The sequence below is a fragment of the Glandiceps talaboti genome, chromosome 17 (assembly GCF_964340395.1).
Source record: "Glandiceps talaboti chromosome 17, keGlaTala1.1, whole genome shotgun sequence".
NCBI lineage: Eukaryota > Metazoa > Hemichordata > Enteropneusta > Spengelidae > Glandiceps > Glandiceps talaboti.
Genome location: NC_135565.1, coordinates 5364797 through 5378170, shown reverse-complemented (window position 1 = coordinate 5378170; position 13374 = coordinate 5364797). Strand labels below are relative to the sequence as shown.

The following is a 13374-nucleotide window of genomic DNA, read 5'->3' as shown; positions in this document are numbered from 1 at the left end:
CCATACTTTGTCTTCAACTCCTCTACTAGTCTCTTCTCTTTTTTTCTTATTTTCTGTACCGTCTCCTCTGCTTTCTTTCTTACCTTCTTTTCTCCTTCTAGACACTTTACTTGAAGTCTATCTTTGGTCTGTTTGGCGTCTGACTTGCATTTTTCAGTTTCTTTTTCTTTGCCTCTCAGCTTTGCCACCAATTCTTTCAACTGTACGGTGTATTCGTCTGCCACATCTTTCAGTTCTCTGTGGACATGTTTCTCACTGCGGTGTTTAATCATGGCACAATCAGTACACATAGTGACTTGACAGGTCTCACAGAAATATTTGACTGCATTCTCAGGATGTATGTTGCAGTAGACGTTTTCTTTCTGTAGCAACCGACTAGTGGTTTTGGCTTCTTTGAACTCCTCAAGTTCAACAACATTGTGTTTTCTTGTAGCTTCTAATTTTCTATGTGCCTTGTTACAAATGGAACATAAATTTGAGCTGCAATCAACACACCTGTATGTTGCTGTGTTTTCTTCACACGCTTCACAAAGCTCTGGTTCTGACACATCGCTTGCTTTTGTGTTTGTAACCAGATCAAGTAGTGAATTCATGAAGAAGTTGGCTTGCAGTTCAGACACGCCGCCTTCTTCTAGTTTGCATGGTGTGCCACACGTTGAACAAGTTAGTTTGCCAGTTTTCTTGACTAATGTAACCAAACAATCCTGACAAAAGGTGTGTTGACATGGTAGTATTTTGGGATTCTTGTACTGCTCTAAACAAATTGAACAAGAAAGAAAACCCTCACCAAATTCAGCCAGGAATGTGTCCAAATCTGGAGCAGCTGTGGCCATGATGTCTTCAACATAGTCAGTACAGCCCAAATGAATACGGAACTGTAATTGTACTCCTTAAGTTTGTTGGTATTTACTGTCATCTAATAGTGTTATATGTCATTTTGTCCTAATTACCATGGAAACCTTATTAATGTCCAGTGAGATAGGGGTTCTCTATCAAAGGTCATAATAGAAGTCAATATAGCATTCTGTCAGGGATACAATAAACCTGTTACATGCAGCAATATACCCACAGTTTATAGTCCATGTAATGTTGTAACTCTACTAATGTTTACTGCTCTATACATGCATAAAGACTCACAAGAAATATTCAAGTACTAGACTGACAGATCAGCTGTTGAGGGTGCTGTCTAATCTCCCTTGCCCCTGGCACAGGCAAATAAGCCCAGACAAATGACATTATGTACCACCATGTACATGTAATGGATCACAGGAAACATTCAAATACTAAATTTACTTAAAAATATCCATTTTTTAAACATGAAATGCGACATGTTTACTAGTAATGCTGTCATGCAAATCTTGTGGCAGATAAATTACCTAATATACTTGGTATGTGAACAGTACACTATTGTCTGGATGCCAGCGTAGTGGTGTCTGACTGAGTGGAGGTGTAAATCATAATGATACCGTACAGGAACTAGACTACAGTATTTACACTACAGCCATCAATCACTTGTTTGCTTTCTGTACTTGCATGCTAGGCAAGTCATGTTACTGTTGTACAGCTGTTACTAAAACATTATATAAGTCTGTCTACATAGCATTCATATCTCGATCAGCATAAGAACAAAAAGAGGGATTAGCTAAGCCTTTAAGGCTTCCTTACCTGTCTTGCCATGGTTTTGTCCATGGCGATCATAGTAAATCATAGTAAATCATATCAAGTGTACATGTAAAAGTATAATATTTTTAACTTTGATGAACAGTGCTAGCATGGTGCATTTCTTTCATCTTGATTTGCTCATTGCCAAATTAAATATGTGAAAAACAACTAGTACATAGTAATTAGGGTTCCCCCCAGATCAATTTTGTGAATATAGTATTATTAATAAAAATTCAAACTCTTAAAATCAATTCGCAGTAAAATTGGATATTTATTATTCCCAATATTTTCTTCATTCAGCCAAGGAAAAGACAAGTGACTTTAAACCAATGACATACACTCTAGCTGTGTTGTAGTGTGCCCTCTAAGTAGAAACCAAGTTTAGCAGAACACCACATGCTCTTTGTGTGCCAAGTTTTGTGATTGTGAGTCAGAATGATAGAAACTGGGATTTCATGTGATAAGTCACCACATAGTAAGAGATAGGAGAACACTAAATCTTGGTGAGTCATTAGTAATTGTAGATGTCAATGGCACATCAAATTGAATAGAGGGCATACTGGAGAGTTGTCATGATATAGAATGACCACAGTATATAATCCATATTTTCTGTTCAAATTCAATAACTTAGTTTGTGCACTGGTATACATGTACACTGAAGGTTAAATTTACATGTGTTGTGAAACTGATGACTAAGCAATAGTATGGTGATAGTATTTGTGATGTTTTGTGTAAATTTCACCTTCAGGGTATTATATACTGTATATCATCTGTGATTCCATAGATATACATGTACTGGGTTTTCAAAAAAGTTGGCAGAAAAAGAAATCACACACTATAGATAGCAACATCACAGCCAGTCAGCATTGTGTAACTTTGATTATTCCTTTCACCTTGCAGGGTAAAATATATTGCTATATATGACAGTATCACGTTACTTTCATTTGTTGGTAAAAAATGTATCTTTATAAAGTTTGTAGTCCAACAGTGTCACGTTTCTTTTGAAGTGATTTAAAATAAGATTGATCAAATGGTGATTCATCTACACATGTTTCAACTTTTGGTTTTTGAACAAGTGTGATTCTTTTACACTTCATGTGGTATATGTATACCAGTACTTGTACACACGTCTTGTTTTACAGATTTTAACATGTTGTATTCATATTGATGTTCATGTCCATCATGACCTTTGCACAAGCACTAGACAGTTCTTGTGTCTTTCTACTGTATACATGATGTACATCAGGGTGTTTTCAAAATTTGAAATCTGAGATATGCATATACAATAATGAAATAATATATAATGTGTTTTTGATGTTATCACTTGTGAGAAGCCTGTATGATACACCATGCATGCCTTCTTCATTTGCTTGTTAGCACAATTGAACTAGGTTCAGTAGGGCTATAGGCATGGTGAAATGTCAGTATGTACATTTGTATGTACATGTATGTATGTGTGTATGTGTATGTATGTATGTATGCATGCGTGTGTATGTGTGCGTGTGTGTGTGTTTGTGTGCTGTAGGTATGTAAAAGACTTAAACTCAATAACCGCCAGACCGATCACCTTAGTTTTTGGTGGGGACTTTATGTAGGGCGTGTAGATGGGAAATTGTTCAAATGAAAATGCTCACATAAGAGATGTGTGCTTAAGTAAAAAACATGATTTGTGGTGGGTGAAATACTTTGATTCGGCCTAGAAATGAAAGGTTATTGTTTTATTGATGTCATGAAATCATTAAATCTTTTATGGGCTACTTCATACCTCTATGTCAATGACATCAAGATTAATCTGTGTCTGAGGTTGCCAAGAAATGTCGTTTAAATCATAAACACTAAGCCTGTCCTGACTGTTTCAATTTGAATTCAGTTCTCCTGTCCCCATATGCCCTTAAATCTGTTGTAAATCGATTTAGTTGAACCGGTTCGAAACTACCTTAGGGGGGTGGTTTTGATTCGGTTCAAAGTAAATCGGTGCGGAACAGGTTTAACTTGTTGTAGTTAGGACAGAAAAACTGACTTAGAACCGATTTAACTTGAATCGGTTCAATGTCAATTACCCACAGCTGTGCACTTGAATCTTGACCTCCAGGTGAAATTTTGCAAGTTACATGCTTTGTACGCCGACACCTTCACTTTGGAACACAACTGGAGTATGTAAAGTATTATCCAGCATGAGATGGAATCGCCTGAGCATAGAATGTTCAGCAGTAAATGAGTGACAAAAACAACCACTTGATTGCTATAAAAACGATTTTTTATTATGGATTCATCAACACCGAAAAAGAAGTCTTTTTGCCAATCGCAAAATTTCTCAAATTGATAGCGACTTCTTTCCCATTTGGAGGTAGTTGTCACAACCAGAAATGATCGTGTTGTATTTGACGAACTGGCATCGATTAAGGTTAACCCCATGCCCGGGCATGACTTTCTACTTGTTACATTACTAAAATTACATACAATTTCTCGGGTTTATAACATCCGATACAGTTTTAAGGATCATTTGAATCCAAAGTCAAGACTGGTTTGCTCTTGGGACACATCGAACAACAGAGAGATAACAACACTGTGTGTATGACATGTCATGTGACTCTTGTTAAAGAAAGTTAACGGGAAGAGCCGATCATTCGATCGTACCGGCCACATTTTATATGGTTGTCACCCATATTGATTTTAACAGAATTTATGTGGAAAAGACAAAAAGGTTCAAAGCTAGGCCGCGCTGCATGTCATGTTGGGATAGGCCCGACATCGTGAAACTTACACGAATGACAATCCGGAAATTACCGATGTAATGTCACGCATTTGAGGTCAACTCTCAAGTCTCGAAGACAGCCTGGTTCAGCATGATTAGATCCGTTTCATACATCCATTTATCTGTTATTAAGGTGAAAACAAAAAGACTGATCATCAAAAATAATTATTCAGCAATGGTTTTAGTCATTTTGGAGAGATTTGTACATTTTTCACATGATATTTGAAACACGTGAAAGCCGCCAAGGTCAATGAATATCGCCGTCGAGTGTTGATATATGGAAACGGGCGAATAAAACCACAGAAACAGCGTGAAGATTCTATAAAAAGCATGAGGACTGGTAAATACAATTTCCCATTGAAAGAATGTTTTGCAGAGATAATAAAATGTTTTAAACTTTGAATGAATTTTGCTAATTTAGTTTGCATACCGATGACGATGTAAATGGCCATGGATCTATGAAATAGTAAGCGTTGCAATAGGACAAATCGTTCATGTTCCCATTTCCTATTATGAACTAAAAGTAAAACAAATGAATTACGTTTCTTATAGGCAGTAAGAGGTGGCGAAAGTGTTGGCAAAGGTGTACAAGTATCGATCAAAGTCCATATACACTTGTCAGCTATTCTCGATCATCCTAAACTTCAATCATATTTATGTAAAATTAGGGCCAATATTACGTCGCTTAGCCCAAATCGATCATGGCATTGCTTCAATCATAATATAGCAGTCAACATCCAAATGTTCCTTCGTCAAGCGACAAATAACTGTTGAGCTCTGGCAGCCTTGCTTTGACGGATAACTTTGACAACAACTCGACGAGGGTATTTCCTGCGAAATCCTACATGTTGATTGCATGTCGTCATAGTAATGCACTGTGGCTACATCATTGAATCAACTAAACAGGATCAAATTTAATGTGTTGGGACAGTACACTAAACTGAATCGATTCAAATCCATTTCTAACATTTCGTGTCGGGACATAAACTGAATTCAACCAGTTTAACTGAATCAATTCAATTTGATTCGATTTAACAGACATATCATTTTCACATTGTTTTGTATGTAATCAATCTTATAGTCAATACCATACAGTACATTTTCGTGATTTCTATTTCATCCCATATGAGTTGGTGTCGATACATGTATAGTACAGTGTACATGGTTCTTTATCTGGGGGCATACACTTTTACACATAACTTTTTACTCTTCACTGTAGCTGTGTGAAAATCTTCAGACAATGCCCACTGTAGTCGGCCACAATGACCTTAGGAGGTATGTCATCTGTTACTGCTACACCCATGGGCAACATCAGTCTGGCATCATCACCATCAATACGGCATATGAATTCACCTGTACTGTTGAACTTCTGAACTCTCTTGTTACCTTGCTCTGTGATGTACACATTTCCAGCATTGTCAACAGCTGCTCCTTGAGGCCATTTCAGTTGACCAGCCTCTTGTCCAAACTGACCAAACTGAAATACAAATTGGCAGTCTTCATTGAATACTTGTACACGATGGTTGTTCATGTCTGGTACATAAATCAAACCTTGTCTGCTTATAGCTGGGTATTTGGGTGCATTGAATTCACCCTGTCCACTTCCATATATACCCAAGGTTGATATATATTTACCATCTTGGGTGTATGTGCTGACACTGTTTCTTGTCTTGTCATTATTGTCATCTGCTTTCCCATCCCATTCTGTGACATAGACATCGCCATCTACAGGGCTGATAGTGATCCCACGTGGATACCTCAGTTCATTCTGTCCAAAGCATCTGAGTAGTTTACCATTCTCGTCACTTACTACAATTTGATGGTTGTAATAATCTGTCATGAAGTAGTTACCATCATCAGACACTGCTACATCCTTGGGATAGAAGGTATTTTTAAACTGTGTGAATGTAAAACTTCTTACATGATTACCATCTTTGTCTATTACTTTTATCCTTCTGTTACCCCACTCAGGTACCACAATATGTCCTTTCTTGTTCATGGTAACACTGATTGGACTATCAAAGTCTCCTTTCCCACTACCACACTTTCCTATAGTCTTCACCAGTCTTCGGTTCACATGAATACTAAAGGGGGATCCTGGTATTGCCTGATCTCCTATTGCCATGGTAACTTGATGTTTCCCTTCCATTTCTCCTCTGACAGTGAAAGCTAGTGTACCATCTCTGTTGTCAGTTACTTTGACATCTTGGCGTGTTCCATCTGGTTTAGTCATCTCAGCTGATACAGGTGGTATTGGTATGACTTGTCTTCCCTGTCTGTCCTTGGTTCTGATCACTATGTCACCTGATTCATATTCTTGTAGTGTAGTTGGAACGTTTTCAAAGACACACTGTGCTGCACAGATCTCAGGTGATTTAGGTTTTACTGCACTTGTTATACTACCAGAAGTATCTTTTGACTTCTTTTCTTCAGTACATGGCTTTGCAGATTTCAAATCGCCTGTTGTCATGTCAACATGATGACCAACAGGATTGAATTCTGTGCTTGGACTGGTGTCCTCTATACACAGCAATCCCAGCATTCCTTGCCTAGCCATGTCAGCAGCAGGTCTGAACTCTACTTTTTCAGGTTGGGTTTGTTTGGTATCCATGGCAATAAGACCTTGAATGTGGCAAACAGTGTCTTGTTTGTTGGCCAGCAGCTGGGCAGCACTCCCATGATGCATAAGTGTCTCTAGGTAACCACATGTACTAGAAATAATGCCATGTTTCATTTCCCATTCATCTATTTGAACTTCAGCAGTTTTCATTTTCTGTCCATACTCTGACTTCAACTCCTCTACTAGTCTCTTCTCTTCCTTCCTTATTTTCTGAACCATCTCTTCTGCTTTCTTTCTCACCTTCTTTTCTTCTTCTAGACACTTTACTTGAAGTCTGTCTTTGGTCTGTTTGGCGTCTGACTTGCATCTTTCAGTATCTTTTTCTTTCCCTCTCAGTTTTGCCACCAATTCTTCCAACTGTGTGATGTATTCATATGCCACATCTTTCAATTCTTTGTGGACATGTTCAGCGGTACGATGTTTAATCATGGCACAATCAGTACACATAGTGACTTGACATGTCTCACAGAAGTATTTGACTGCATTCTCAGGATGTATGTTGCAGTGGACATTTTGTTTCTGTAGCAACCGACTAGTGGTTTTGGCTTCTTTGAACTCCTCAAGTTCAACAACATTGTGTTTTCTTGTTACTATAAATTTTCTATGTGCCTTGTTACAAATGGAACATATATTTGAGCTGCAATCAACACACCTGTATGTTGCTGTGTTTTCTTCACATCCTTCACAAAGCCCTGGTTCTGACACATCGCTTGCTTTTGTGTTTTTAACCAGATCAAGTAGTGAATTCATGAAGAAGTTGGCTTGCAGTTCAGACACGCCACCTTCTTCTAGTTCGCACGGTGTGTCACACGTTGAACAATTTAGTTTGCCAGTTTTCTTGACTAATGTAACCAAACAATCCTGACAAAAGGTGTGTTGACATGGTAGTATTTTGGGATTCTTGTACTGCTCTAAACAAATTGAACAAGAAAGAAAACCCTCACCAAATTCAGCCAGGAATGTGTCCAAATCAGGAGCAGCGGTGGCCATAATGATGTCTTCAACGTAGTCGGTACAACCCAAATGAATACGGAACTGTAATTGTACTCCTTAAGTTTGTTGGTATTTACTGTCATCTAATAGTGTTATATGTCATTTTGTCCTAATTACCATGGAAACCTTATTAATGTCCAGTGAGATAGAGGTTCTCTATCAAAGGTCATAATAGAAGTCAATATAGCATTCTGTCAGGGATACAATAAACCTGTTACATGTAGCAATATACCCACAGTTTATAGTCCATGTAATGTTGTAACTCTACTAATGTTTACTGCTCTATACATGCATAAAGACTCACAAGAAATATTCAAGTACTAGACTGACAGATCAGCTGTTGAGGGTGCTGTCTAATCTCCCTTGCCCCTGGCACAGGCAAATAAGCCCAGACAAATGACATTATGTACCACCATGTACATGTAATGGATCACAGGAAACATTCAAATACTAAATTTACTTAAAAATATCCATTTTTTAAACATGAAATGCGACATGTTTACTAGTAATGCTGTCATGCAAATCTTGTGGCAGATAAATTACCTAATATACTTGGTATGTGAACAGTACACTATTGTCTGGATGCCAGCGTAGTGGTGTCTGACTGAGTGGAGGTGTAAATCATAATGATACCGTACAGGAACTAGACTACAGTATTTACACTACAGCCATCAATCACTTGTTTGCTTTCTGTACTTGCATGCTAGGCAAGTCATGTTACTGTTGTACAGCTGTTACTAAAACATTATATAAGTCTGTCTACATAGCATTCATATCTCGATCAGCATAAGAACAAAAAGAGGGATTAGCTAAGCCTTTAAGGCTTCCTTACCTGTCTTGCCATGGTTTTGTCCATGGCGATCATAGTAAATCATAGTAAATCATATCAAGTGTACATGTAAAAGTATAATATTTTTAACTTTGATGAACAGTGCTAGCATGGTGCATTTCTTTCATCTTGATTTGCTCATTGCCAAATTAAATATGTGAAAAACAACTAGTACATAGTAATTAGGGTTCCCCCCAGATCAATTTTGTGAATATAGTATTATTAATAAAAATTCAAACTCTTAAAATCAATTCGCAGTAAAATTGGATATTTATTATTCCCAATATTTTCTTCATTCAGCCAAGGAAAAGACAAGTGACTTTAAACCAATGACATACACTCTAGCTGTGTTGTAGTATGCCCTCTAAGTAGAAACCAAGTTTTGCAGAACACCACATGCTCTTTGTGTGCCAAGTTTTGTGATTGTGAGTCAGAATGATAGAAACTGGGATTTCATGTGATAAGTCACCACATAGTAAGAGATAGGAGAACACTAAATCTTGGTGAGTCATTAGTAATTGTAGATGTCAATGACACATCAAATTCAATAGAGGGCATACTGGAGAGTTGTCATGATATAGAATGACCACAGTATATAATCCATATTTTCTGTTCAAATTCAATAACTTAGTTTGTGCACTGGTATACATGTACACTGAAGGTTAAATTTACACATGTTATGAAACCGATGACTGAGCAATAGTATGGTGATAGTATTTGTGATGTTTTGTGTAAATTTCACCTTCAGGGTATTATATACCGTATATCATCTGTGATTCCATAAGGATGGGTTTTCAAAAAAGTCGACAGAAAAAGAAATCACAAACTATAGATAACAAAATCACAGCCAGTCAGCATTGTGTCACTTTGATCATTCCTTTTACCTTGCAGGGTAAAATATATTGCTATATATGACAGTATCATGTTACTTTCATTTGTTGGTAAAAAAATTATCTTTATAAAGTTTGTAGTCCAACAGTGTCACATTTCTTTTGAAGTGACTTGAAATCTATAAGATTGATCAAATGGTGATTCATCTACACGTGTTTCAACTTTTGGTTTTTGAACAAGTGTGATTCTTTTACACTTCATGTGGTATACCGGTACTTGTAGTTGTACACACGTCTTGTTTTACAGATTTTAACATGTTGTATTCATATTGATGTTCATGTCCATCATGACCTATGCACAAGCACTAGACAGTTCTTGTGTCTTTCTACTGTATACATGTATATCATGGTGTTTTCAAAATTTAAAATCTGAGATATGCATATATTATAATGAAATAATATATATTATGTGTTTTTGATGTTATCACTTGTGAGTAGCCTGTATGATACACCATGCATGCCTTCTTCATTTGCTTTTTAGCACAATTGAACTAGGTTCAGTAGGGCTATAGGCATGGTGAAATGTCAGTATGTATGTATGTATGTATGTATGTATGTATGTATGTATGCATGCGTGTGTATGTGTGCGTTTGTGTGCTGTAGGTATGTAAACGACTTAATCTCAAAAACCGCCAGACCGATCACCTTAGTTTTTGGTGGGGACATTATGTAGGGCGTGTTGATGGGAAATTGTTCAAATGAAAATGCTCACATAAGAGATGTGTGTTTAGGTAAAAAAACATGATTTGTGGTGGGTGAAATACTTTGATTCAGCCTAGAAATGAAAGGTTATTGTTTTATTGATGTCATGAAATCATTAAATCTTTTATGGGCTACTTCATACCTCTATGTCAATGACATCAAGATTAATCTGTGTCTGAGGTTGCCAAGAAATGTCATTTTTAGTACAGCTGAATTAAATCGTAAACACTAAGCCTGTCTCGACTGTTTCAATTCGAATTCAGTTCTCCTGTCCCCATATGCCCTTAAATCTGTTGTAAATCGATTTAGTTGAACCGGTTCGAAACTACCTTAGGGGTGTGGTTTTGATTCGGTTCAAAGTAAATCGGTGCGGAACAGGTTTAACTTGTTGTAGTTAGGACAGAAAAACTGACTTAGAACCGATTTAACTTGAATCGGTTCAGTGTCCATTACCCACAGCTGCACACTTGAATCTTGACCGCCAGGTTAAATTTTGCAAGTTACATGCTTTGTACGCCGACACCCTCACTTTGAAACACAACTGGAGTATGTAAAGTATTATCTAGCATGAGATGGCATCGCCTGAGCATGGAATGTTCAGCAATAAATGAGTGACAAAAATAACCACTTGATTGCTATAAAAACGTTATTTTATTATGGATTCATCAACACCTAAAAAGAAGTCTTTTTGCCGATCGCAAAATTTCTCAAATTGTTAGAGACTTCTTTCCCATTTGGCGGTAGTTGTCACAACCAGAAATGATCGTGTAGTATTTGACGAACTGGAATCAATTAAGGTTAACCCCATGGCCCGGGCATGACTTTCTACTTGTTACATTACTAAAATTACTTACAATTTCTCGGGTTTATAACATCCAATACAGTTTTAAGGATCATTTGAATCCAAAGTCAAGACGGGTTTGCTCTTGGGACACATCGAACAACAGAGAGATAACAACACTGTGTTTACGACATGTCATGTGACTCTTGTTAAAGAAAGTTAACGGGAAGAGCCGATCGTTCGATCGTACCGGCCACATTTTATATGGTTGTCACCCATATTGATTTTAACAGAATTTATGTGGAAAAGACAAAAAGGTTCAAAGCTAGGCTGCGCTGCATGTCACGTTGGGATAGGCCCGACATCGTGAAACTTACACGAATGACAATCCGAAAATTACCGATGCAATGTCAACTCTCAAGTCTCGACAGCCTGGTTCAGCATGATTAGATCCATTTCATACATCCATTTATCTGTTTATTAAGGTGAAAACAAAAAGACTGATCATCAAAAATAATTATTCAGCAATGGTTTTAGTCATTTTGGAGAGATTTGTACATTTTTCACATGATATTTGAAACACGTGAAAGCCGCCAAGGTCAATGATCATCGCCGTCGAGTGTTGATATGTGGAAACTGGCGAATAAAACCACTGTACAACTGTGAATTTTGTAAAAAAACTTATAGCTCAAAAAGTACCCGGTCAATGAGACTGAAACTTAGTGAGCTGTTTGTAGAAGTGTCATTCTGCAGATTTTCTTTAAAACATTTGGCACAATTGGCTCTAGCAACCATGCAACAACCAATTGGCAGTATATTTTGGTCAAATAACCATCATCATCTGGTAAGTAAGTGGGTAAACATTCAAAAATGTATACAAATTTCCCTAGCAACCATGACCACTCCCATAGCAACAGCCAAATGATGGTGTATTTCACAAAGATAATAACAGGGATTCTTAGACAAGTGAGCAAACATTCAAAAAGTGTATGCATATATATTATTACCTCAAAAGATAACAGGGATAAATAGAAAAGTGAATAAACATTCAAAGAATGTATGTAAATATGCCTAGTAACAAGACCACACCCATAACAACAGCCAAATATATATCACATATATTGCAAAGATGACATCAGGGATTCATAGACAAGTGAACGAACCTTCAAAAAATGTATGCAACCATGTCTAGCAACATGACCATGCCCATGGCAACAGCCAAATGGTTGTGTATACATGTATTGCAAAGATAACAACAGGGTTGGATAGGCAACTGGATAGTCTTTCAAATGAACACCTATACCATAGACCCTACACGTAGGGTCTATGCCTATACCTAGCATTGATCAGCATGTGGGTAAACATTTTTAAAAACTGTAAAGTTGTGCTACAACGCCATTGGCACTATTTTTCTGAAGAGGGGTGTGTGAGGGCTCCCCATCACAGCATTGACTAAATTGTGAGTTGATATGGATATAGTATGGTGTATTGACCATTCACCATTATCAGTGACTTGATGTAAAGTACATGCAGTATATATATAGTTCACTGTCTTGTCATATACCTGGGCGAGATCAATAGTTCAATGTAGGATAAAAGACTAAAATTCTTTTACGTGGTGGGTGGGGGGGGGGGGGGTGTTGGGCCTCTTTAGTTGTGATCTGAGGCTTTTTTTTATCCTACATTGATCTCACCCCTTAGTGTTATAATGTTTCCTGTGTGCAAACATTGACTCCATAATTTCTCTAGTTAAATACCTTCTTAACAGACATATCAGTTTCACATTGTTTTGTATATAACCAATCTTATAGTCAATACCATACAGTACATTTTCGTGATTTCTATTTCTTCCCATATGAGTTGGTGTAGATACATGTATATAGTATAGTGTACATGGTTCTTTATCTGCGGGCATAACACACATAACTTTTCACTTTTAACTCTTAACTCTTCACTGGAGCTGTGTGAAAATCTTCAGACAATGACCACTGTAGTCGGCCACAATGACCTTAGGAGGTATGTCATCTGTTACTGCTACACCCATGGGCAACATCAGTCTGGCATCATCACCATCAATACGGCATAAGAATTCACCTTTACTGTTGAACTTCTGAACTCTCTTGTTACCTTGCTCTGTGATGT

The 13374-nt window shown here is 37.3% G+C and overlaps 2 protein-coding genes across 2 annotated transcripts in view; one reads left to right on the top strand and one right to left on the bottom strand.

Annotated features, from left to right (window-relative positions):
- LOC144448632 (N-acetylglucosamine-1-phosphotransferase subunits alpha/beta-like) overlaps nt 1-13374 on the top strand; it is a 56925-nt gene that overhangs the window by 23745 nt on the left and 19806 nt on the right. The window lies entirely within an intron of this gene.
- On the bottom strand, nt 5628-8027 carry LOC144448591 (E3 ubiquitin-protein ligase TRIM45-like). Its single transcript, XM_078138868.1, has one exon. It carries the CDS (start codon nt 8025-8027, stop codon nt 5628-5630), a length of 2400 nt encoding a protein of 799 aa, XP_077994994.1.

What these genes read in the sequence shown, in the direction of transcription:
- LOC144448591 (XM_078138868.1), bottom strand. Translation starts at nt 8,027, where the DNA reads ATGGCCACCGCTGCTCCTGATTTGGACACATTCCTGGCTGAATTTGGT.